This window comes from Bubalus kerabau, chromosome 18, assembly GCF_029407905.1.
Source record: "Bubalus kerabau isolate K-KA32 ecotype Philippines breed swamp buffalo chromosome 18, PCC_UOA_SB_1v2, whole genome shotgun sequence".
In the NCBI taxonomy this organism is placed as follows: Eukaryota; Metazoa; Chordata; class Mammalia; order Artiodactyla; family Bovidae; genus Bubalus; species Bubalus kerabau.
The window spans coordinates 28,060,914-28,088,660 of NC_073641.1; the positions used below are offsets into that span (position 1 = coordinate 28,060,914).

Consider the following 27,747-nt stretch of genomic DNA (forward strand, 5'->3'; position numbering starts at 1 on the left):
ATTACTGATTTATTTGGCCTTGCTGATAAGTTAAAAATAGCACATAATTCTTTAAAAGTCGATCTACTCTTTCACTGAGGTATGAGAGCAATCCAATTTGTGAACTCAAACTTACTAGTTATTTTACCTGTATAAAGTTGTTAACAGATACATCAGTAATTGCCTTTTAAAGGACTAAACGGAGAAATCAATCAAGAATTCAACTATGTCATTTTACTCATACAAATTGTCCTCTAATTTAAATGACTAAAATGCATTTTAACTTTAATTTGAAACTTTATTTTGGTTTCACAATGGGGTAAGGTGCTTTACGATTTATCTCTGCAAGATCAAAGAATGAAGTAGTGGGGACCGACATATTTCCAGCACCTTCCCCTGCTGCTGCTCTGTTTACAACTGAGAACAGACAGAAGGAAGTTGTGTGAAATTCTGCCTGCTCAGTCTTCATCCTGGTGAAGCACATCATGCATCCTTGAACTTCTTGTTGTCAACTTCTCCCTGGACTTGCTCATGGGCGTGGTTGTGCATTTTTTCCAAGGGCTTGATGGGAAAAGGGGACATTAGTTTACCCATTTTATTGGGCAAAAGCTGGTGTGTTCACCTACTAGGAGGCACTGTCCTTTGGGCATGATTTTCACACTTGCTGCTATTTGCCATCTAAAGATAAATGTTGATAGGAAATGGAGATTTCCCAAGTAACAAGGAAAGGTAGCCCTTTCGGATCTCATTATGAAAAAAAATCAGAAATAAGCTAGTAAAAACACTGCTTTTGGTTAGCTCTGAAAGTATAATGATAAAGCTATGGGAGACATTTTTTAACCTGAGGAGTTCCTTATAAGATGATTTCTTTTTTAAATATGGAGATACTTCTTGGAGTACATAGCTGCTCCAATGTATAATCTTTATCTCATGGTGTGGTTAGGTTAGAAAGTACCTGAAAATGTCATTTAAAGCAGATGAATCCCTCTTCCATCCAATACTTCATATAGGCTTCATTCCTACACATCTTAGGTTATATTTACTTACTTAAGATAAGATTTAGGAATGTATTATAACTGTATTATGTATTTAGACTGTATTATGCTCAACTAAGTAATTTTTCTTTTAAATGATCCTTGCAGATTGTTTTTATCATACCTGGTCCATGTTATTAAAAACTGAACATGCACAAGGACTTTGGAAAACCCAATATAGTTCCTTAAGGCCAGCCAAAGTCATGATCCAGCATATTAGTAAATGACACTTGGTTAGCTGTTGTGACACCAAGGCCACTTAAAAGTGACTTGTACACAAAACACAGGAGAGCCAAGTTCATTAGAAGCAGCTGTGACTTTAGACTAATAAGGTGAGTGTTCTGTTTCTAAAGGCACAGGGTAAAGAAGCCAGGGCAGAAGGAAACCAGAAAAATTCAATCTGGGTGGGCTATAGATCCCCATCATCTCTGAAACAAACTTCCTCCTTATTGGTTGCAGTCCAGTCATGAAATCAACAGGGTGAGTCATAATCACATTTTTTTTTTAATTGAAAGATAACAGGGTAGAATGGAAGTGATGAAACTATCAGAGTGCATCACATATAATAAGGGTTTTGGGGGAAATTTTTTTTATATGTATACATATGTGTGCACTGGGTCACAAAGCAAAATGTATTGATTTTCATGAGTCACTATCAAAAAAACTTTGAAAGCCATTACCCTAAATCATCTTCTTTCCTTTCACTACTTTTAAATATTCTCTGTCCGTCACTTTCCCCAGCCACTTAATGCTCAGTTAAAACCGTCTACAATTTCTCAGTGATGTCTCTTTCTCATTTTGTCTTTCTATTTCCCATTATCAGGTCATATCAGGGAGATGGAGAAGGTGCTTGTAAGTTTCTGTGTTTAAGGTGAGAAACAACAGTCCTCAGCGTGGCCTGTCTTCACAAGGACAGAGTCAATAGGTTTCGGACAGAGCAGAACAAAAGAACGGTTTGGAGGTTTCTCATCCTAGGTTGAGAAACAAAGACACGTTCTCTGACTCTCCAGATCATCAGAGAATGTGAACAAGAGACTTTTTCAGTGTGCCTGGCATAACAATTCTGAAGACTTTTTTTTTTTCCTTAGGGAAGATCTAGTTCCAAAGTCATTTGTTCCTTGACGTCTCTACCTCAGGCAGAGGAAAGAATGCCATGACTTGTTATTCCCAATAGCCAGTTGCCATTGAAAAATCAAAGAAAAAATTTATGAAGAAGTAGCATGACTCAGACAAATATAGTGAACCAATATTTTGCTGCCATGGGTCTTGAGGCAGAGCTCCATGAAGACCTTTCAAAAGGGCAAGGAGCAAAACTGAGAAAATAAATGAATGAAGGAGATGTTGTATAAGAACTGTCCCACAGAAGCCCAAAATGAGAAATAAAAACAAAACTTGAGCTAGTGTCTCCATTTTCTAAACTTGTGTCACAGGAAAGGAATAAAACACATGGGCACATTTTTGTTTTTGCATATCTGTTGGACTATTGCCTTCATCTGGCCCTCACATCAGTACTGCCATGTCCTTACAAAGAGAGCTGCCGGCAGACCGAGTGCTACAGGACAGATTTATAGAAGAAGGGCCTTGTTCCATGGTGGCTACTGTACACAGTAAAAACACATCAGCCATGTGGTAAAAACAAACACAAAAACCCATTGAGTTTGAATTGCAGACAGAACATTCAGGCTTATGAGAAAAAGTCATACCTTCCAGGGCAAAGATTCTTTCTCCCAGAGCTTCAACAATAGTGACTAGTGCCAATTCATCAGAGACATTGAAGAAATGCTTTTCAGTGGGTTCACTTGCTATTGATTTTATTTCCTCCACAAATTTTTCAGTGCTCAAATTTCCTCGGTTATAGCTGCCAAGAATCTAAGTCATCAAAAACAGCAAGAATATCTTTTAAATTCTAGATGTTAAACAAGAATCTCAAGCATTTTGTCAATAAGCAAGGAAGTATATGTTAGCATATCATTCCTTGTTGTTTAGTAGCTAAGTTGTGTCTAAATCTTTTGTGACCCCATGGATGGTAGCACTCCAGGTTCCTCTGTCCTTGGGGTTTTCCAGGCAAGAAAACTGGAGTGGGTTGCCATTCCCTTCTTCAGGGGATCTTCCTGACCCAGGGACTCTTTACTGTTGATCCACCAGGGAAGCTCATATAGTACTGTGGCATAATGCAATTTTTATGTACTTCCACATTCCTAGAAGGGTAATTTTCAGAATCTGTAGATTCTTTAATATTAACTGTTTTATATTAATTCTCTAATATATACTGTAATTGCTGTAGAAAAATATAAAGGGTAATCCTGTATGCTTACCAAAGTTTCTTCTCTACCATTCCTGTGTTCCTCTTTATTAACAGCTATATCTTTAAAAGCAATGTTACAGTTTCTGAGTATCTCTGATATTATTCCAGTCAGTGACATCACCATTTGCTGGCAAAAGCTAACAGCCAGTGAACTGCTTGATCTCAAACAGGCAGTACTTCCTGAAACTCTTACCAAGGGGAAGTCAGACATGTATATTTTTAAAACAGATGTTGGACTAAGTAGTAATCTAACTTGGCAATCTAGAAAATAAACAGTTGGGACATTCCTGCTTGAAACAAAACACTTAAGACAGAAACATTCTTTTTAACAGAGAAGAGACAGAGGCAGGAATTATCTGCTATCAGTTCAGTTGAGTTGCTCAGTCGTGTCCAACTCTTTGCAACCCCATGAATCGCAGCACACCAGGCCTCCCTCCCGGAGTCTACTCAAACTCACGTCCATCGAGTCAGTGATGCCATCCAGCCATCTCATCCTCTGTCATCCCCTTCTCGTCTTGCCCTCAATCCCTCCCAGCATCAGAGTCTTTTCCAATGAGTCAACTCTTCGCATGAGGTGGCCAAAGTACTGGAGTTTCAGCTTTAGCATCATTCCTTCCAAAGAACACGCAGGACTGATCTCCTTTAGAATGGACTGGTTGGATCTCCTCGCAGTCCAAGGGACTCTCAAGAGTCTTCTCCAACACCACAGTTCAAAAGCATCAGTTCTTCAGCGCTCAGCTTTCTTCACAGTCTAACTCTCACATCCATACATGACTATTGGAAAAACCATAGCCTTGACTAGACTGACCTTTGTTGGCAAAGGAATGTCTCTGCTTTTGAATATGCTATCTAGGCTGGTCATAACTTTCCTTCCAAGGAGTAAGCGTCCTTTAATTTCATGGCTGCAGTTACCATCTGCAGTGATTTTGGAGCCCCCCCAAATAAAGTCTGACACTGTTTCCACTGTTTCCCCATCTATTTCCCATGAAGTGATGGGACCAGATACCATGATCTTAGTTTTCTGCATGTTGAGCTTTAAGCCAAATTTTTCATTCTCCTCTTTGACTTTCATCAAGAGGCTTTTTAGTTCCCCTTCACTTTCTGCCCATAAGGGTGGTGTCATCTGCATATCTGAGGTTATTGATATTTCTTCCGGCAATCTTGATTCCAGCTTGTGCTTCTTTCAGCCCAGTGTTTCTCATGATGTCCTCTGCATAGAAGTTAAATAAGCAGGGTGACAATATACAGCCTTGACATACTCCTTTTCCTATTTGGAACCAGTCTGTTGTTCCATGTCCAGTTCTAACTGTTGCTTCCTGACCTGCATATAGGTTTCTCAAGAGGCAGGTCAGGTGGTCTGGTATTCCCATCTCTTTCAGAATTTCCCACAGTTTGTTGTGATCCACACAGTGAAAGGCTTTGGCATAGTCAATAAAGCAGAAATAGATGTTTTTCTGGAACTCTCTTGCTTTTTCCATGATCCAGCGGATGTTGGCAATTTGATCTCTGGTTCCTCTAGTTAACTGTAATTATTTAGATTTTCTATCAGGTTTTCTCAAACATTTAGTTTTAAATTTTTTAAAGTAAGGTTTATTGAGATATAGTTTATATACAATAAAAATCAACCTCTTTTTATGTACAGTTCTATGAATTTTGACAAACCTAAACATTTGTGTTCCTACCACACTGAGATTAGACTATTGCCATCACTCCAGTTGCCTCTTGCCCCTGTGTAGTCAGTCTCCTCTTCTTTCTAACTCTGTGCAAACACTGATCAATTTTCTGTCCTTACAGCTTTGGTTTTTCTAGACTGTTAATGGTAAGGAATCAAATAGTATGTTGCCTTTTGTGTCTGGGTTCTTTCATTTTGCATAAAGCTTTCGAGAGTCATGCATGTAATCACATGTATCATAATTCAGTCCTTCTGATTGTTGAGTAGGACTCTACTGTCTAGATATACAAGTCATTTGTTGAGGACATCTGGGTTGTTTTCCGTTTCAAGTGGTTATGAATAAAGCTGCTCTAAGTATTTGTGCTTAGAAACACTATCTATTTTCTTTTTTCTTGAGTAAAGACCTAGGGATGAAGGTGCTGTGTTCTACGATAAAAGTATATTTAACTTTATATGAAACTGCCAAAATATTTACCAGAACAACTGTTCCATTTTTCCATTTCACCTTTCCCATCAATAACGTGTGAGAGACTCAGTTGCTTTGCATCCATGACAATTCTTGGTATTACCAAGTTGTTTTCCTTTCTTCCAGTTTTAGCAATTCTATTGGTGTGTAGGGGCTTCCTTGATGGCTCAGTAGTAAAGAATCTGCCTCCTACTGCAGGCAACGCTGGCTCGATCCCTTGGTTGGGAAGATCCCCTGGAGAAGGAAATGGCAACCCACTCCAATATTCTTGACTGGCAAATCCCATGGACAGAGGAGCCTGGAGTGCTACTGTCCATGGAGTCGCCAAGAGCATCAGACAGGACTTAGCAACTCAACAACAATATGTGGATGAATCCAACTGTCAGAACTCATCAGATTGTTTAGTTTGTGCACAGTATTCACACTGAAGTTTTGCATTGTATGTGCCTTATCAGTTTGAAAATTGTAATGATCTATACTGTCATATACTGGCAATAATATGGATGAATCTTTACAATTTAATATTCAGGTTTAAAAGTTTTGAAATATTGTATGTTTTAGCTTTTATAAAGTTAAAAACAAGAAAACCTTTTTAAAATTAATTTTTTTCCAGATATGCACAGTTACCAAAGATTATTTAGAAAAAAAAGATCAAGAGATAGTCAGTATAGGATTTGGGTTGATGGTTACCAGGTGGAGGAAGGCAGGTGATGAATGTGATAAGGCAGGTGGTAAGTTGTCAGAGGACCAAACTAGCTCTTGGTTTGGGTAGTAATTCATGGTTATTACAACATTATTAAAATAAGTATGCAGGTACAATTATAGACACAGAAACAAAGAAAGTGGGCCATGCTTTGACAATGATGAGAATGTCTCCTGAACCAAAGTTCATGATTCATTCAGTTCTGTGCTCCTGAAATCCAAAATGCAAAGGTAACACTCATGAGCTCCATGCTATTGCTTGATTATTATTTTTTTTTAGAATATCTAACTTGCTTGATTTGTTTTTTTTTTTTTTTGAGAATATCTGACTCCTTGGGGAGAAGAAGAATTATGACCTTAATGACCAGGAAGTTACCAAAATTTTCTAGCTTCACTTTATCTTTAAACAGTAGACATGCATTTGTCTGGCATCATTAACAACAGAGACCTCCATGGTGCCTCCAAAGTCCTGTTGCAGAGAAGAGTTGAGTCTCCAACTACAGTTTGGCATCGAGGACTGGGTGAATCTTGGACATGTAGGCAGGTGGGCACAGGTGGAGGCATCCGTGCTGGCTGCCCGGCCCCTGCCTCCCCTCCTCTGAACACATGGCTCCCCCACTTCTCCTCAGCCACCTGCTCTCAGCTTCCACATGTATTTCCTTACTGTTAGGTTTAGACTGTTAGATTTAAAAACTGACTTTGATTAAGATGGCTTTTCACTCGTAGAAGGAAAATAACTACAATGATTGTTTTAAGTGTTGTTGTTTATGATCTTTGACATACTTGTTTATTTGTATCATAAATAACTGTTTAGATCAACAACTGAATCACTCTGCTGCTGCTAAGTCGCTTCAGTCGTGTCTGACTCTGTGCGACCCCATAGACGGAAGCCCACCAGGCTCCCCCGCCCCTGGGATTCTCCAGGCAAGAACACTGGAGTGGGTTGCCATTTCCTTCTCCAGTGCATGAAAGTGAAAAGTGAAAGTGAAGTCGCTCAGCCATGTCTGACTCTTCACGACCCCATGGACTGCAGCCTACCAGGCTCCTCCGTCCATGGGATTTTCCAGGCAAGAGCACTGGAGTTGGGTGCCACTGCACCCTAAATGTTAATGTGAGAAAAGGAGTTGAGTACCAAGTAGGCAGGCAGGCAGTGCATCATCTCAAATTTTCCTTCCTAGTGAGAAGGGGGTGGGGGCTTTATTGCTGCTTCTAGTGGGGGCAGGGGCCCATGCTGGAGGGGCCCAGAGGGAGTACTACACATCTGTACCTGGAGGGCTTCCTGCGCTCCAGGACCACCAGGGCATTTCTCCAGCTCTCTTGTCAGTTACCCACCTCCTACACCTGTAAAATGTCCTTGGAGGCAAAATGCCTTACTGTCTGTGACTAACTCTGAGCTGCTTTGAAGAAAGCACACTATTTAGGAAAACCAGAGCTAGCTCTAAGGTAAATGGGCACACTACGTGTGCAGCTTTTTTGACTTTTGAAATTATTCTTGACTACTATGTCCAGATTTACAGAGGAGCTTTCAAATCGCACCAGAACACAAAAACTTAGCTCCTGTTTATTTGGCTGAAGAGCACATGCCAAACATCAGAAGTGGTCTACATTTTAACAGAGACCACTAGTGCTTTTCCCATTTTGGGGTGCTTGACGGGTAAGAGAATGAAATGGAAACAGTAGTAGAGAGTTGGTCAAATGCTCTTCCTGCAGGTGGGTGTCTCACCACAGCTGGGCGTACATGCCCCAGGTAAGATGGAAAAAGCAGAGTCTCTGAGGTCCAGAGTATTTACTACATCCAAGGTGTGGCTTTCAGGATCTCTGGCCCTTGCTCAACACCTCATTCTCCACTTGGTCTTCTCTGGGCACACTGGTAGACCTCTCTTTTGTTAGCAGTTTTGCTATGCATGAATTTCTTTTATATTTATAAAAACTGTATCGTGTGAAGCCCTTCAAGTCCCCACTGATTTACCTAATTTTTTCTGTAAGTTATTATCTTACCTCCTTGGTTCCTATTTAACATATTTTAGATTTACTATTGAATTGACATGTTAGCTTCCATTTCACTTATAAACCGATGTAGTTAAAGATACACATAAAACATTGTCTTGAACTATACATAGTTGAGGCTCTTAGTTGAAATGTAAATGTTATCAGACATTTAGTGCTTTATGTCACAGGACAGAGACAAGTGGGTAAAGTTCAATGGGGAAGATGCCCAGGTAACAAGAATAAGAATAAAATGTATAAATGCAGAATGGCAGTATATATTTAGAAGAAAATATAAGAACAGAATTCCCACAGAAATTATAAGATAAAAGAATTCTCACAGAATTCACAGGAATTACTGTGACTTGCAGCTAGTTTGAACTCTTTTGCATCACAGAATAAAAATGAAAACAGAGAGAGATGTATTTTGGTCCTTTACCCAAGGATCTGGTAGCTGGTAAAAACATTCTTTTCTATGAATCAGAAGAGATACAAAATAATACTTATAAATTACTCCTGTTCACTTAATATGTCAAGCCCAGGCATTTGGTATTCTGCTAATATTTACCTGGAATAGACAGTTGGAATTGAAGCTCCCTTGAGGCAGATGTGTCAAATGTAAAGTATAAAGCTCCTTTACATGTAGCACAGTGCCTTTTGTGTGCCAATGAAAGAAATTCTAAGATAGTTTCTAACTTCCTTATTTTCATTTGAATGCTGCAGGTGATCCAATTTTACAGCCATTACAATCCCCGCCATCACCATTTAAGGTTAGAATCTGAATATAAAGCAGGCTCCTCCTAGCAATGTCTAATATATTCTCAAGTGACAGAATAGAGACCATGCAGAACGGTCCTCAAACCAGCTCAGCGCCCTCACCAAATCTGAGTGTTTCCCAGGGAGTGTTTGCAGTTTTACCAGAGTGCTTATCTTTTCAGTAGTCAATCTTTTTGGAGTGGTTGTCCGCCCCCAAAACACATCTCTGAGGTGTTCAGGATCAAATGGTGAGGGAAAAAAGATGGAGAAGGAGAAAGAGTCCAGGCCATAACAGGGCTAGACCCCCAAGAATATTTGATCTTATCGTGAAGAGGTGTGGAGAAATTCCTGAAACCTTTCCATGTGAATACACAAGGAGAAGAAGTAAAATAACTGTCTTATTTCCTAGTTTGGTATAAGTTAAAAAACACATAATAGGTTCACTTGGAAAATATATGAATTGGGAAAATAACAAATAATTGTTGCTAAACTGAAATTTTCCTATACTTTTTGTTTATACCATTTCAAAGAGCAATTTGATACTAATTCATTGATTAACATGGGGAAGAGACTCATGATTTTATGGTTCTCCAGCAAGGTTAATGCAACCATGAGACCTATTTTTGACCAGATAAGAGGCAAAATGTGAATTATCAACCAAGGATCCAACAAAGGGAAACAGATTTAAGGGCAAGAAATATGAATATGCAGTCAGGTATAATGCAAGAGTGATATAAAATTCACTTAAAATTAAGAAACAAAGAAATGATAGATACTTTAATTCCACTGAAGTTTTCCTAATGTTAATGCCGCTGCTGATTAATTCAGCTCATAGCCTGCATCTATGGTACCTGCAATGCCAGACTATATCCTCTGGGAGGAAACTGAACAAATGATGGCATCTCTGGTACCCGGTTGTGTGGGACAAACTAGGCATGTGCGGGCTTTGCATACTAAAGAGGCCAGGCACAGTCTCTGCTTGTGGACAGTATCTCTGAGTAAAGACTGGGCCATGAGGAATTATCCTCAACCCTGGAAAAGATCAAAATAGCTGTAGTGTAGGAGGAAACAGACAGAACAGGCTCCATCTTGAAAGCAGGACTCCATCTTGGGCTGGACTGTGGACTTTGAGCTATATGCTCAGGATCTATGGTAACGACATACCAACTGGAAAACCAGACGTCCCGGATGGAAGAACCCCAGGGCTCATACCTAGACTCTCCGTTGCCTAAAAGAATACCCTAATTATCTGTGTAACCAAATAGAATCATAAATTCTATTATGCTTATTGGGGTATGACCACAAGCCTATTGATAATCGTCCACTGTTAAGTACCTAGGCTTAAGGCATATGAATCACGGGTTAACTTTGATTGTATCTTTCTCTTCCTTTGTTCAGACTAGTTTCAGGGAATTTGGGGACGTGGGTTTGGGCACGTATACTTAGAGTACATAGGCTTCCCTGATGGCTCAGAGGGTAAAGCGTCTACCTACAATGTGGGAGACCGGGTTTGATCCCTGGGTCAGGAAGATCCCCTGGAGAAGAAAATGGCAACCCATTCCAGTACTCATGCCTGGAAAATCCCATGGACTGCGAAGCCTGGTAGGCTACAGTCCATGGGGTCGCAAAGAGTCGGACACGACTGAGCGACTTCACTTCACTTAGGGTATATAAAGTTTTCACAAAAACTGGTTGGGGTCCTTGGCTAAGAGGAGACTCTGCCTTGGGCCCGCCAGTATAATAAACTGCACTTCACTATCTGCATTGTCCTTCTGAGTGAGTTTGTTTCCCAGAACATGTGGCTACAACATTTGGTGCATGGGCTGGGCAACTCCTCACTTTGAGGAGACAGGTCTCATTTGAGGCCACCCCGAGGCTTTGTGGCTTGAATCTCCTAGAGGGGGGAAGGCGCCTTGCCCCTCTGGAAGAATTCAGCCTTTCAACGCCCGGTTTCTTCGCTTTGGCAGGCAGTGAACGGCAGCAAGGGAACTGAGCTCTCAGGTGAGGAGGAACCCACATGTCAGGGTGGAAGAGGGGGCCTGATCACCCCCCTGGGAGGGACTAGAAGGAGCGGGGACCCACAGAAGCCTGGAATAGACAGGCGGCAATTGCTTGGTACACAGGTTGACAAGCATGTTAGGGCTTAGGAAGGAAATTTGTGAATGTCATTTAGGAGGTGGTGTCCATGCCGTCTTAGGGAAAATTACCAAGCAATCACCAGGGGATTGTTAGGAGAAGAAACTTGGTCTTTGTGTGCGCATATTCTGCCCTCCCCAAGGAGGTGTCCCATCTGCTGTGAAACTCTTGACCCCCTCGAAATTGTCAGGCTAGAAGGTGGGGGATTCATAAGTGAATACGAACTGGCTTTTCTGAAGATGGCCTGAGATGTGGGATATTTAATCCATCTGTGTTTTCATCCACACCTGATCAAACCCACCAAGGCAAAATGGACTTTAAAAGTTAAAGGAGAAACAGTCTTGGACCACGTGGTGTTCTGGTTCGGCCATGCCAACTGGCAGGTGAAGACATGCCGATCCCTCTTCTCCCTCTGGGATCTGGCAGGTAAGGCTCTTCTCACCCCAATTAGGAAGGAGGCAGAATGGCAATATAAATGTTTCATTGAGTAGAAATATCAGAAGTACATAGGGTACTGAGAACTTCATAGACAGAATGAAAAGGAAAAATAGAAGAAGGTCAGAGAAGGTAAGCAAGATGGGGGGAAGTGAATCTATGGCAACTGTATTGGAATGCATGATTAAAAATTTAAAGAAGGGATTTGGAGAAGACTGTGGGTTGAAGATGAAGCCTAACCACCTCCACAGACTCTGTGAGGTCGAAGCCCCCTATGGGAGTAGGATGGCCACCAGAGGACACCATGAACTCAAAAATAGTGGAAGCAGTCTATACAGTTGTCACAGGAGAGCCAGGACACCTGGATCAATATCCATATATTGACTCATGGCTAGGGTTAGCTCAAGACCCTCCTACTTGGACAAGGTTCTGTATCCAGAAGGGAAAGGGAAAAATATTAATGGTACAAAAATTGACTGATGATAAAAAAGGAAATTCTACAGGATTTGGACGGGGATGACCTTCCCCCTCCCCCATTCTGGATAATGACGCGCCCGCTGCCCAGTGCTCCACGAGGACCGGAGGCTGCCTTAATGCCCAATCCAGGGCCAGGTGAAGTCCTGCAGCAGCCGCTGCTCCTCCGCTAGCTCTTCCCAAGGTCGAGGTCATAGAGCTGCCACCTCGGAGGGCTCTGATCCCGGTGACATAAGCCTCTAGCCAACACTTCCAGGATCCAGCTCCAGCTGAACCGCTCAAGCTATACCTGCCTCTCCTGGTGAGTTACTGATAAGAAGGGAAGGGAGATGTTGGAATTAAGCAGAGACACAAGCTGGAATCAAGATTGCCAGGAGAAATATCAGTAACCTCAGACATGCAGATGACACCACCCTTATGGCAGAAAGTGAAGAGGAACTAAAAAAGCCTCTTGATGAAAGTGAAAGTGGAGAGTGAAAAAGTTGGCTTAAAGCTCAACATTCAGAAAACGAAGATCATGGCATCCTGTCCCACCACTTCATGGGAAATAGATGGGGAAACAGTGGAAACAGTGTCAGACTTTATTTTTCTGGGCTCCAAAATCACTGCAGATGGTGACTGCAGCCATGAAATTAAAAGATGCTTACTCCTTGGAAGGAAAGTTATGACCAATCTAGATAGCATATTCAAAAGCAGAGACATTACTTTGCCAACAAAGGTCCATCTAGTCAAGGCTATGGTTTTTCCTGTGGTCATGTATGGATGTGAGAGTTGGACTGTGAAGAAGGCTGAGCGCCGAAGAATTGATGCTTTTAAACTGTGGTGTTGGAGAAGACTCTTGAGAGTCCCTTGGACTGCAAGGAGATCCAACCAGTCCATCCTGAAGGAGATCAGCCCTGGGATTTCTTTGGAAGGAATGATGCTAAAGCTGAAGCTCCAGTACTTTGGCCACCTCATGCGAAGAGTTGACTCATTGGAAAAGACTCTGATGCTGGGAGGGATTGGGGGCAGGAGGAGAAGGGGACGACAGAGGATGAGATGGCTGGATGGCATCACTGACTAGATGGATGTGAGTCTGAGTGAACTCTGGGAGTTGGTGATGGACAGGGAGGCCTGGTGTGCTGTGATTCATGGGGTCACAAATAGTCGACACGACTGAGCGACTGATCTGATTTGATCTGTGCTCTGCCAGAGAGCCAGAGGGAACGAAAGCGAACAGACAAGAGATTTACAATGCTAGCTACTGCTCTGGGAAAGTCTATCTTGGGCCCTCCAGAAAACCTCCTCTGCCCCAGGGATAGAACATCCTTCAACTGGTCCCAATGGAGGCCCTGGACCCCATTACAGCCAAACCAGTGTGCCCGGTGCTGAGGTTTTGGCCACTGGAAGAATGAATACTCTAAGGCAAGGAAGGAGAAGGAAGCTCCCGCAGTTGTGGGGGTTGCTGGCTTGGAAATTAAATAGGGCTGCCGGGGCTCAGCGGAGAAGGCAATGGCACCCCACTCCAGTACTCTTGCCTGGAAAATCCCATGGATGGAGGAGCCTGGTAGGCTGCAGTCCGTGGGGTAGCTAAGAATCAGACATGACTGAGTGACTTTACTTTCACCCTTCACTTTCATGCATTGGAGAAGGAAATGGCAACCCACTCCAGTGTTCTTGCCTGGAGAATCCCAGGGATGGGGGAGCCTGGTGGGCTGCCGTCTATGGGGTCACACAGAGTCGGACATAACTAAAGTGACTTAGCAGCAGTAGCCTGGGCTCAGAGATATTAGGTCCCCAAGAATCCATGGTAACCTTAAAAGTGGGGGACCAAACATTCTTGAGTGCCCAGTACCCCTGTTTGGAAGAGACTTGCTCTCCATACTAGGAGCACAAGTGACTTTCTCCCCAAAGGACAGGCCCACCTTCTGGATGGACACTATGACTTATTTGCTCTCTCTCTCAATACCCCCCGCCAAGATGAGTGGAGGTTGCATGAGCCTCCGAAGGAAGAACCAGGTGGGCAGGAAGAGCATGAGAGAGAGCTAACTCAATTATTCCCTGAGGTCTGGGCTGAAGACACCCCACCCCCCCAACCAGGCTGGCTAAATAGAGGCCTGGGCTGGCATACTACCCCACATCAATAGATTGAAACAAGTGGGCATTCTGGTAGAGTGCCAATCGGCTTGGAATATGCCAATACTGCCAGCCAAAAAGGAAGGAGGACAGGACTATAGACCTGTATAGGATCTCAGGCTAGTCAACCAGACTACTGTGACTTTACACCCCACTGTTCCAAACCCCTATACCTTACTTAGTCTCCTCCTGCCGAGGACTAAAGTTTATACTTGCCTAGATCTCAAGGATGCCTTCTTCTGCATATGCCTTGCCCCAGTGACACATCCCATCTTTGCCTTTGAATGGGAAGATCCAGTCGGGGGCACCAAACAACAGCTCACCTGGACTCCCCCACAAGGGTTTAAGAATTTCCCAACCATCTTTGGGGAAGCCTTGGCTTCTGACCTGGACTCATTCCACCCAGAAGAGTACAGATGTTGGCTCCTACAATACATGAGTGACCTGCTGCTGGCTGCCGAGACCAAGAAAAAATGCTGGGAAGGGACAAAAACACTGCTCCAGCTGCTGATGGAAGCAGGTTACTGGGTGTTGAAGAAGAAGGCACAGATCTGCAAGGAGGAGGTAAGGTATCTGGGGTTTGTTTTAAAGAAGGACACAGGTTCCAGACCCTAATTGGGTCCTATATACTGATGGCACTAGCCTGATAAAACAAAGACAACGGCTGTCAGGTTAGCCAAAGCGGAATTATTGGTACTAGAGGAGCTGGCACACACTCTGATAAGCCAAACCTACCAAGCGACCCACCTAGGCCATGCTGCCTGCTCACAGGTTAATGCTGCCTCTCGGCACAGACAAAAACCTCTGGAGATTCAGCTGAAAGGCACGCTGCCCTTTGAACACCTGGTACTGGACTTCACTGAAATGAAACCTTACCAACAACACCATTTCCTGCTGGTCATGTTATGTACGTTCTTGGGATGGGTAGAAGCTTTTCCTACCTGGACTGAAAGAGCATCAGAGGTAGCCTGGTGCCTGCTTAGGGAAATAGTTTCTAGATTTGGATTTCCTACAAGCATTGGACCAGACAATGGCCTGGCTTTCATAGATGATTTAGTACAACAAGTAAGCAAAACTTTAAACATCAAATAGAAACTGCACACTGCATATAGGCTGAGTTCTGAGACGGTCGAATGAACCAACCGGACACTTAAAGAGACTCTCCAAGCGTACCATAGAGACTGACAGCTCCTGGGTGGACTTGCTTCCCATGGCTCTGCTCAGACTCAGGATGACCCCACTGTCCTAAGGCTATTCTCCATATGAAATTGTGTATGGAGAATACATAATTTCCATAATAAAGCAGATGTCAACAAATTTGCCTCAGGTAAGGGGAGATGGGATTTCACAGCAGATGGAACTGGGTAAGGTAATAAATCGGGTAATTAAGTTTGTATGGGGAACAGATTCACGAATTTGTGCCCGGGGATCAGGTGTGGGTCAAGGACTGGAAACACGACTCCTTGGCCCCACATTGAAAGGGTCCATATACTGTTGTTCTAACCACTCCTACGGCAGTTAAAGTTGCAGATGTCACTCCCTGGATCCTCCACAGGAGGGTGAAGAGAGCATACAGCACAGACCTGGAGGACGCCGAGTGGACTATACAAAAGGACCCCACTGATCTCCGTGAAACCAAGACCATCTTAAGAAAAAGAGGTGAAGCTCCACAATTAACTGGTGCTACAAGGACTTGCTGGTATCATCTTGAGACTAACCATAGTTTCAGCACAAGGAGGGACCTGTGCTATAAATAATGTTGAATGTTGTGTATATATTCCTGCTTTATCTGGCAATATATCAGCCACCCTAGATGACATGAAAGGTCAGGTAAAAGCTATGTCTGATGATGATCTTTCTTTTTGGACTTCGGTCCTATCTTGAGTGAAGGGTGATTGGTAGAAAACTATATTTACCATTGTTATAGTTGTCTTGATAGTTCTGCTTTGTAGATCCTGCATTTTACAAAGTATTATGAACTTTGTAACCCAGAGGTTGGTGTCATTCTCCCAAATTGGCAGTCAGAGAGCCAGGGTGCAATATGTCCCTATGAGTGATGCTCACACTATGAGATAAGAGCATCAAGAGGGGGGAATGTAGGAGGAAACAGACAGAACAGGTTCCATCTCGAAAGCAGGACTGCATCTTGGGCCGGACTGTGGACTTTGAGCTATATGCTCAGGATCCATGGAAACAACATACCAACTGGAAAACCAGACCCCCCAGATGGAAGAACCCCAGGGCTCATACCTAGACTTTCCATTGCCTAAAAGAATACCCTAATTATCTGTGTAACCAAATAGAATCATAAATTCTATTATGCTTATTGGGGTATGACCACAGGCCTATTGATAATCGTCCACTGTTAAGTACCTAGGCTTAAGGCATATGAATCACGGGTTAACTTTGATTGTATCTTTCTCTTCCTTTGTTCAGACTAGTTTCAGGGAATTTGGGGAGGTGGGTTTGGGCACGTACACTTAGGGTATATAAGGTTTTCACAAAAACTGGTTGGGGTCCTTGGCTAAGAGGAGACTCTGCCTTGGGCCCGCCGGTGTAATAAACTGCACTCCACTATCTGCACTGTCCTTCTGAGTGAGTTTGTTTCCCAGAACGCGTGGCTACAACAGTGGTAGCAGGAGAGGTAATGACGGAGTGAAGAATAATTGGCAAATGATAACTTAAAGAAGTAACAACAAGGGGAATGAGAAATAATGGACGGTTTTAATTTTTTAAAAATCTTATACCCCAAATGAAAAAGAAAATGTTGCAACTATTTATAACCTATCACCTTGGTTATAAAATAAGAAATAGGCACCTTGCCTCAGGGAAGCAGTGACTCAATTGTGTGTTCTGGGACTTCATCAAGGATGAATCTCTTTTTCTTCCCTACCTACAATTGGATGGGGTATCTTTCACTGTTCACACTTTTGAAAGGAAAAAGGGAAATAGCACTGACTAAATGCTGAAAACCAAATTGTGGGTAATAGCTGTTGTTACTGGGAGTTGGTGATGGGCAGGAAAGCCTGGCATGCTGCTGTCCATGGGGTCACAAAGAGTTGGACACGACTGAGACACTGAACTGAATGAACTGAACTATAAATAAAAAGGATTTTGTTGAAAAGCAATTTTGGTTGAACTTTTAGAGTTCTGAAATCTTTCATTCTCTATTAAAAAAAAAAATCAATATAAGAAACCCCCCTCCCCCAAGGCTGAAGGCATATGTTCTTCTCCCTCCATCCCTCCATCTTTTCCCTTTCTCTTCCACTTTTCCCCTCCCTGTTTCTGTCCCTTTCTTTCTCTCTCCCTCCCTCACTCGCATCTTCTTATGCATTTTCTCCCTTCTCCCTCCTCAGCCTTTCCTCATTTTCTCCCTTCTTTCTTGTAGTGAGTGTTTGCTGAGGCTCCAGTTGCCTGACACTATGTTGAAGACACAAAAGGGGCAAGACCTAATCCTGCCTCCACAGAGTTTACTTCCAAATGGAGACATTTCTGTTTTCCAACCTTGCTTGCATAACTCTCATAAAATAATCATGATATGCACACACCAGAGCCCGAAAGGCATCTCTAGCCCCGTACTTACAGCTATGGAAAACCGCTGAATGCTTTCATTCTTACAGTCCTGGATGACCTCATTCAGCCGGTGGTTGTCATGGGATTCTCCATCCGTCACAATTACCATGACTTTTTTAACCCCTCTTCGGGCACCCCGGGCTTCAGTGAAAGCCTCTTTCCTGAAATAATCACAGACAAAAGAGGAGCAATTCAAACATCAGCCCAAGTTTAGGCAAAGTGATCAACAAAATGAAAACATTGCCAGCTCCAGGGAGCCCATTAACATTGACTCCCATTGTTCAAGCCAGGAGCCATGATGCTCATTGTTTGTAATAGGTTAAGATTTATTCCAGATGATGGAGAGGTTACCATTTTGCTAATCACCATTTATCCCTTGTGGGATATTTTGTTTATCCAAAAGGCAGCAGTCTTTCATTCTTTGGAAATTTCAAAGGGAAGGTATTGACTGGAGCATACAGAAGGTTTAGAGAAGGTCAGATTTTAAATATTCTCCCAGACCCACCTTTCTCTGTAAACACACCTTGTCTCACTTGACAGTCCTCTTTCTGTCTGCTTTTGGCAGAAGCTTTTGCTTTAGCTCTCACTTCCCACACCTAGTCTGACATTAATGGAAGAGTGTAGCCATCTTCTGAGCTACTGGGTGGGTGTGGGAGAAAACGGAGTATCTACATGGCTGTGAGTGCTTGAGAGTGCGCTTGGATATGGGGTAAAATTTAGACATAGGAATTAGACTGCAGATGGCTGTGGTCTGAGTCAGTGACAGAGTCGGGTTCATGGAGCAAGAAGGGTTTGGCTAGCTATGAAAGGTTTGGTCTGAATTAAGTTTGAGGACAAAGGCTGCTGGGGATGAGGTAGGAGGAGGTGGTATGGAGAGAAAGGAAACATTGCACTAACTTCAAAAAAGGAATTTTGATTTAATTCAACAAGTATTTATGGAAAGGGATGGAAGATAGGGGAAACTGACAATTTTTGTTTGTTTTGTATCTTCTGCGTGCACACACACACACACACACACAGAGGCACATTTTTCCCTTTATTAATTTCTTTTACTCACTTCACGTTCCCCTCTGGAGTCTTGCACAAGAAGAGTACACTTTACTTAGGATTAAAACAATGAATGGATTTCATATAATATTTTTTTTTAGATTTTGGTATAAAATGTACCAATCATTGTACTGAATAGTCTATTTAAATATTTTACTTTGGTCAAAAGAAAATAAGAAAACAACAGAAAGATAAATATTTTACTTTGGTCATGAGGACAAACAGCTGCAGTTTGGAATACACCAAAGAAACACCTCTTGTTTTAACCTCCCAATGGTTTGCCACGGTAAACATTAGTTCTACTGTAGATATACAGTAAATGCACGGTAGCGGGTATCTTGTGAGGAGGGAGAGAGGATTCTGGTGATGTGAGCAAAACGATTTCATCTGTGCTTGTTTTCCCTTTAAAAGGACTTACAGCAAATATGACAAGATGTTAAGAACTGGTGATTTTGTTTGACGTGTACATAGGATTTTGTTGTACTATTTTTTTTAATTTTCAATTTTTCCTACAATTTTCAAAAGAGAAAAAGAAGCTATTTTTTTTTTTTTTTTTAGTACTGACCACTGGGGAATTGTGTATCTCTGCCCTCTATACCAGACAAACAGATTTTTTACTTCTTTCTATGTACAAAGGTGAAAATAGATGTTAAAGTCTAGTCTTTAAATGAAATCTGGACATGGATATGATGAGATAGCAATCCTTTTTACAATTCTGATTCCTTTCAGTCAGTGTCCCCAGCCTCGAGGATCAAATGCCTGATGATACGAGGTGGAGCTAATATAATAACAGAAATCAGGTGTACGATAAATGTAATGCACTTGAGGGATCCTGAAACCATCCTCCTCCCGCCCAGTCTGTGGAAAAATTGTTTTCCACAAAACCAGTCCCTGGTGCTGAAAAGGTTGGGGACCATTATCTTAGAAGATTGCCAAAATCTCCTGACTCTCTTGAAGATCAAGGCCATAACTGAATGAACATCAGCTGAAGGCGATGATTAAAAGACGTTCCTTAAAGAAAATCGGGTAGCTGTGAAACCAGGACTGGCTTTCTATGGGTAGCACTGGCAGAGCTCATGTGTGTACCCTTTATGTTTCAAATATCTCCTGCAAATTGTGTTTGATCCCCATTTACCACCATCCATTTTTCTCTCTTTAAAATAAGCACTGACCAGTCTGCATGGCTTTATACATTAATATACCCCAGGAGAATCCCTTTCTTTGGGACAGGAGAATCCAGGTTTTATGAGTAAATAATGTGAAGCAACGAAAAGAAAGACAATTTGGGGTAGGGATAAGGGGACACAAAAATATGTTTAACTAGGAAACACTGAAAATGAAAGTAAGGATTCTAAATATTTAGAAATACTGTTTGAACTGATCCTGCCTGAAAGGAATAAAGAACAATTAAACATGCAAAACTATTGTATAAGAAGAGTACTTAGCAATATCATGATGGAGTTTTATTTATATACAAAACTCAATAAACTCTATGTCCCACAGCTAGACCCTCTGTGAAAACACAGAGGCAAAAGCCATATAGGGACATGGTATTCACAGTGGTATTTATGCAAGAGCAAATGCAGTCAGAATATTTCATCAGTGAGTTTTCAAAGATGAATATTCATTCTTAAGTGGTTGCCTTTGGAGGACACAGCTCCCTACAGGCTCAGAGTTTCAAAGAACACTTTGATTTACTTTGAATGTACAGCCACATTTAGTCAATTATTTAAGAATGTGCATTCAGCACACCTAAACATGTGCACTTCTGTGCATGCAAACTGGCGTCCTATGGACAGGTAAATGTAAAATTACCCCATCTGTTTGTGCTTATTTTTCTCAAGGGCCCCATATTAACTATAACCACATGCTTTTCTAACATTTATAAGTCTGAAGCGGAACATGAAAGTTAAAATTTTTGAAGATCCAATCCAGTCTTTGGAGTATCCATATTAACCATTTTAGCCCTCTTAGAACATGGATCTTAACTGGCAGGTGGAATGAGAGGATGGGCTTTTCAGAGGCGGGTGAGAGTCCAGAAGCTGAAGGCTCTTAAGAGAAGGATCCTTAACATTAGTCATAGTGCTCATTAGATTTCCTGTGCTTTTGGTACTGTTTAGTTTTTGTTCAGAAGCTTTCATGGTGATTAAGAGGGAGAAATAAGCAAAAGAGCTGAGTGGGATCAGGAAAAATACAGAAAAGAGGATGCTCTACTCTGTAAGGAAAGGACAGTTCTGTAGATCCTTGTAGAATGCAACTCAGCCAGAATGGATTATGTGCGCTCCATGGAGGAGACTGCAGAAGGGAGGAAAGGAGGAATGTCAATTAGAGGGAATTTGGGGAAAGTGAGGAAGAAAAAGAGAGGGTACCAATGATGAAATCCTTTCCCCTTTTCAACCTTTTCACTGAAAATGTTTCAAATAAGACGTTTAATTTGCCTTCTTAAAAACACTTATTTGAGAACTTCAACAACCCTACATCTGTAAATTTAAATCTGTGAAATGCTGTAAAATTATAGATGTATTATGGTATATACATATACTGAATAGAAGTGGATTAATTTAATCCATTTTTTATACCGAGATTACTAGAAGCTGAAAACAGAGAATAAAGGGAAAAGATATTATCTAATATTACATCTTGGTCCCCAAGAACGTGATGCTGTAGACCACGTGATTTTTTGGACTGGCTCTGCATCAATCAAAATCTTGGAGTAAAAGGAAATATAAGAAGAATGGTGAGATTGTAAAATAGAAAATTTGATCCTATAATTATTAGCTAATCAGTTGAATCTGATTTCAACAAGGTGGCTTTAAATATTACTAAGGTATTAATAATTGTTCCATTAATACTCCAAAGCACTAGACTGTAAGCAGTTATTTTTGCACAGTCTTTTACTTTGGCTTATTATTATTATTTTTTAATCTATATACCTTGCTGTGGGCTTTCCAGGTGGTGCTAGTGGTAAAGAATCCGCCTGCAATGCAGGAGACCTGAGAGTAGGGTTCAATCCCTGAGATCTGGTTGGGAAGATCCCCTGAAGGAAATGGCACCCCACTCCAGTATTCTTGCCTGGAGAATCCCACAGACAGAGGAGCCTGGCAGGCTACAGTCAGCAAATAGTTGGACACAACTGAGTGTCTGAACACACATACCTTGCTGTGTCTATTCCAAGAGCTGTCATGGTCTGCCGGCCACCTCTCTGGACTATTTTTTTTGCTGCAACAAGCACCTCTTCTGTTGATGAGTACTTATTGAGGTTGAACTCATGAGTTACATTTTCTCCATACTGTACAATTCCAACCTGAAATACCAAGTCACTGTGTTATCCATCTAGCTGACTTTCATTTTAATTGTCTTCAGTTTAAACACATGGATCAAATGTAATATTACAAGTTAGTCTTTCCAAAGGGTTTAAAACTCTACCAATACACAAATCCTTCTACTTTGACAGCAGTAATCATTGCTATTTGTGAATATTCATATCCCAAAGGACACAAATGAGAGTGCTTTAATAAACCTCTCAAATGATTGGTTTCTCTCTTCAACAGTGTTTACTGAACGACTCTGGCAGGCTTTGGGATTGAACATGAAACTGACATGGTCTCTGCCTTCATGGAGCTTCTAAACTATAGGGAGAGAGAGAGATTAAACACAAGAATTATTCAAACACAGGTTCAACTGCAAACTGTGAAAAAGGCTGTACTAACAGAAAAGCTATTACTGGCAAGTATAACCTAGAAGCGTAATTTAAAATGGGGGCTCAGGGAAGCCCTTTCAGAAGTGATTTTTGAGACTTAAAAGATATGTGCTAGGAGGGTGGAGGCCCATCCTGGATGGCAAGTGTGAGGGTGGATGGGGTCCACACTAAAGGAACTGCGCCTGTGAAGAAACTGAGATGGCAAAGAGGTAGATGCTCTGAGAACAGAAATAAAGCCAATGAGTCTGGACCAAGCTGGGAGGAAAGAGGGGAGCAAGATGAAGTTGGACGAATGATCAGGGATGTTTTTGGCAAGGACACGTGTGTGCTTCCTGTTTCAAGTAGCTCAGCTATAGCTTCATGGCTCCTAAACTAGCCCTTCCCTTTCTTGTTCCCTGTCTTCTCTCTCTCTTACTGCCATACTCCTTTCATTCCTTCTTTCCCACAGGTGGGTAGTGCAAGCAGCTAACTGCAAAGCCACCATGAAGTAAAAAGACTGAAGGTTAAGCGCAACTGATTCACTTCCCCTTGCCCATTTTCTTAATCCTTTTTCTGCACCCTCCTTTGAAGGTTGGTGTGAACCAAATAAACTAACCTATATCAAGAACTGTGCCTGAAGTTACTCTTTGTTTAACCTTCCTACCCCCAAATTATGGACTCAGAGAATTCTTTACCCAAAGGACTGTCTTTTCCTGAAAATAATTTTTTTTTTTTTAAATTTTTGACTGTGCTGGGTCTTCATTGCTGCAAGGGCTTTTCTCTAGTTGTGATAGGCGCGGGTTACTCTTCATTGAGGTGTGCGGGCTTATAATGGTGGCTTCTCCTGTTGAGGAGCACAGGCTCTAGGGTGTGTGGGCTTCAGTAGCTGCAGCTCCCAGGCTCCAGAGCACAGGCTCAATGGATGTGGAACATGAGTCTCGTTGCTCTGCTGTATGTGGAATCATCCTGGATCAGGGATGGAACCCACCTCTTCTATATTGGCGGGGGGTTCTTTACCACTGAGCCACCAGCCTTTGAATAGATTTTAAATTACTTTCCCAATGACCCTAACAGCTTTTAACCAGGAATCCAGGGAAATACTGAATAATTACTAAGGAAAACCATGTAGGTTTGCCATTGTCTTTGTGTGTATAAATGCTCAGTGTAAATAAAAGTAAAGTTATTTTGTTATTTAGATATAATCATTGTGCCTAATTTATGGCCCCATGGTGAACAGAAGGTATTGAAAAGTACCAGGATTTAGTTGGGCAGTGCTGTGTTGCTATAGAAGTTAATGGCTCATCCATTCAGGGCGTCTTACAGAGTTGCTTTTGTTTTTACTTCTCTTTGTTTAGATTTGATTAAGCAGGAGACTAAAGAACTTTGAAAACTGTCACTCCTGTTATTATTCTTAGATATTTTACTACTTGGATGACTCTATCAAACACCCTAGTCTCTTATTTATTTGACTTCCTTGGCTTTAGTAATCTTTTCCTCTAGCTCACCTATGTCATCTGCTTCCAAGGTCTTCGCCTTGACCTTGTCATCTGGAAAAATTGCAGCACCTCAATCTCAATGTCAAGTGTTCTTCTCTCTGACCATTAACTTTGGCTTATTTACCTGGTATATCTAATTCATCAATTCCTTGACCACATTAAGACTTCCAATTAATTCATATGTTACTTTTTTTTTTTTTTGTATCCAACCTAGATTCCATGATCCATCACCATAATCATTTACTTGCAAACATTTATCTCCTTTAACCTCTTTTCCCCTGCATTAACTAATTTGGCTAACTTCCAACTGTGGTTAAGTCCAAATATCTCCTCTGTGAGTGATCCTATGACACTGAATGCTGTTAGGCAAAAACCACATACCTCGCAGACTGGTTTCACTTTAAAGTTTTGCTCATGAATCCCAAATGAGGTTGCACACAGCACTGCCCAACAATCCTAGTACTTTTTAATAGTGAGTGTGCTCCCTTCAGTCAAATTCTGGTGATAAGATGCTAACTCCTCAGGAAAAAGACGGCATCTCCTTTACACATGGGGAGGAGTTCACGTGAGAAGAGAAGGAAATCATACCAAATAATAAGGCTGCTTTATGATGTAACATTTTACATTTACAACACACTTTTCATATCTTAGAGAACATACTATAAACTGTTGGATTATTAGGGAGAATTGGGAAAATATAACATCTTGGTAAGTCAGATATCAATGTTTTATGTCTTATATCTATCATATCTATCTATCGATCTCTGTCTACTTAACATATATCTCACTTTTATAAGCTCATTCTTTTGTAAATGTTGGGATATAAGAGAACTCGTAAAGGCTCATTCCCTCACCCTTTGAGTACACTTTGCTTCTCACAGCTGTACCCGAGGCTTTCATCAGATGACTGTCCTTGGAATGCTAGAGCTGCTTTGCCCCAAAGGTTCCAAGAGTCAGCAGTGTCTGGACTTTTCTCCCTCCTCATCCCTTGCCCTGCTCCACAGGCAAGGCCTGAGTGCAGCCAATGCAGGATCGGCCCCTTGACTTAACCTGGAGCCCCTTCCAGACCCAGCTGAGGCCTCAGCTTCACCTGAAGCCACATGCTTGCTTGCGCTCCACGGCTGCTCTGTTTTGCTCCCCCAAATCACTTCCTATTTTCTTTTGGAAGCACTTCCTTTGTAAACTGCTATCACTTGACTCCTGCTCGCAGAGTTTGCGTCTGGGCGATTGGATCTAAGGCAGTTATTATCTACACTTCTGCATTCTTTCTTCAGCCCTGGCCAGACATCACTGACTGTCTTGAACCTGGACCATGGCAATCATGATCTCTGCACTGCTGATCTCCTTCCCTCCATTTCCACTGTCTTCGAATCCTTCTACATAGTGATAGTAGATAAACTGTATTAAGAGTCTGCTTCTATCACATGCTTTCCTTATTAAAAAACTCCAATAACTCTTCATTGCCTACATCAATGACTTTGAAATATACTTTAAAAGAGAACTGTAATTCTAATTAAAATAGAAAATAGATACAACTTCAAGCTGTTTCTTGAAATACTAGGCCTATAGGTTAAAATTCAGTTTTCCACCCCCTGAGTTTCAGCCACCCAACCATCTGGCCTTACCTTCTCTCATCATCCTCATCTTCAGGACTCTACCCAGACCAAATGCCCTTTCTTATCCCTGCAACTAAGCTAAGTCCTACCCATTTGGTAAGATTCAAGTTTCACTTTCTATGCAACTTTGTCCACCAAGTTGCCAATAGAGTCCATAGTGATCTTCCCTTTCTCCAAACTCTGAAGCAAACTTGTCTGTGCTGCTCCTGTGAGCACTGCATTCTTCTCAGCTTTTGTACACATGCTTTATCTCTCAACGACATTATAAGTTCGGAAGGGGCAGGCGGGGGTAAAGAGCAGGACTGCATCATAGCTGTTGGTATTCGCTTATCCTGGACCACTATTTTGCTTTGCTTACAGTTGACCCTCATGCATTCTTACTAGATGAGTGTACCACTTCACACAGGCAAGTAGAAAACTGAGATAGGAGGGAAATAATGATAAGCAGAAAAAGAGAGATATGAAGAAGCGTGGGAAATTAGAAGAGTGGGCAGTGGGAACTCACATCTCAGGAGAATGACATTCTGTGTAGGTCCCTGGCTGACACAGGGGTTCTTATTTTCTTAGGAATCAGACAGAATAAGGTTTCTGCTGTGTTTTCCTCAGAAAAGGGTGCCATTTATTAATTTTCATCACAGGAAAATAGTCACATCACTAAACGTACGTAATGCTTTGTGTGAGACTCACTTTAATAGGAGCAATTTAAGTCCCAGCTTAGTTTATAAATTTAATGCAGGTGAAACAGATCTGTGCTAGCATAATGGGTAGATGTGCATATATAACCAAGTCAAATAAATATGAGAATTAAATAATGAGAGAAAAAGTGATGAACACACATGGTGAGGGAATGAATAGACGAGAGAATCACAAGCACATTTATTGTCTCACAGGTCAGCCCTCAGGGAGGAAGGAGGATCCAGCTTCCTAAACAAGTTGCCCAGGTCAAGAACAGACAGCTAGTTATAAAAGTAGAATGGGAGAAAGCAAAGCAGTCTTGAGCCTGGAAAATCTGTCAAGGATGATCATTAAAGACATTTAAATCATTTCAGAAATTGAGAAAAAGATAAAAAAAACCAATAGTCATCATATTTGACTTGAAGCAGCCAATTGTATTGGAATGGTACAAAGACCCAGAGGGTGGAGCTAAGCAGAGAACTGGAGAGGAGTAGTAAAGAGAGAACGATTCTAGGCATTCTTACTAAATGAAAAAATGTAGGCAGAGATAGCAGCTAAAAGGCACAACTGGGTTAGCTGTGGGCCTTCTTTAAGGGAGAATGGGAAGAGTAGCTTATGGCATCAGTATAAGATAAGTGGGAGAAGATAGTAAAATTAGACTCTTTTTAAAAAAGATTTTTGATATGGACCATTTTTAAAGTCTTTATTGAATCTGTTACAACATTGCCCTGTTTTCTGTGAGGTTCTTTTTTGGCTGCTAGGTATGGCGGATCTTAGGTCCCCACTAAGGGATCAAACCCACACCCCCTGCATTGGAAGGTGAAGTTTTAACCACTGGACTGCCAGGGAAGCCCCAAAAATACACTCTTACAAAGTGAGAGATGAGTAACAATAGAGGAACAGTTACTGTTCAGAGACAACTGTCAGGGACACATTTAGCTCCTGGGGAAATATAGTTTGAACTTTTTGATTAAGTAGTTATAATTGCAAGCTGATTCATTATAGCATAAACTAGGCACACAACTGGCTGAGAATCCTGCTACATGAGGAAGAGGAACACTTAGGACCTCCCACTTCAGCATAAATTTTACATTCATGTTTCAGATAAACCCCAAACTGATGTCTCCTTACCCTCCTTTTCCAGGGAATACTAACTTTCTAAGTTGCTAGGTATAATTTTTTTAAAAGTCCATAATCACACACTTTCAGAAAGCAATCATTAAAACAAAGTTTAACAGTTTTTCTGTCTGTCTGCCTCCCTCTGTTGTAAGTAAAAAAGGCCACACATTTCAAATAATACAAAAGAGCAAGGCTTTCCCTTACTCCTGAATTGCTCTGCACTGACTCAAAAGTGGATTACTCTGAAAGTGCTCTCAGAGTCTTTAATATGAAAATAGGCATTGTGAATCACAAATTGGAAGACCTGATGTATTTTATTATTAATTAAGGGAATTTATTTTTTATGTGGAACATGTTCCACACCTCAAACAGCATAGCTTGGAAAATATGATTTTATTCAAATTGTGAGTTACCTGCTTATAAAGATCAATTCATTGTTCTGCTTCATTCATGCCTGTTATATTTATGTCACACTGTCATGG

The 27,747-nt window shown here is 41.6% G+C and overlaps 1 protein-coding gene across 1 annotated transcript in view; it reads right to left on the reverse strand.

Annotated features, from left to right (window-relative positions):
* Positions 1–27,747, reverse strand: part of ITGA1 (integrin subunit alpha 1) — a 172,425-nt gene that overhangs the window by 57,821 nt on the left and 86,857 nt on the right. The window contains exons 7-9 of the mRNA XM_055554969.1: positions 21,836–21,984; positions 17,644–17,794; positions 2,717–2,882 (exon numbers count right to left, since the gene is read on the reverse strand). Of these exons, the coding sequence (XP_055410944.1) occupies positions 2,717–2,882; positions 17,644–17,794; positions 21,836–21,984 (466 nt within the window). The remainder of the gene's footprint in view (positions 1–2,716; positions 2,883–17,643; positions 17,795–21,835; positions 21,985–27,747) is intronic.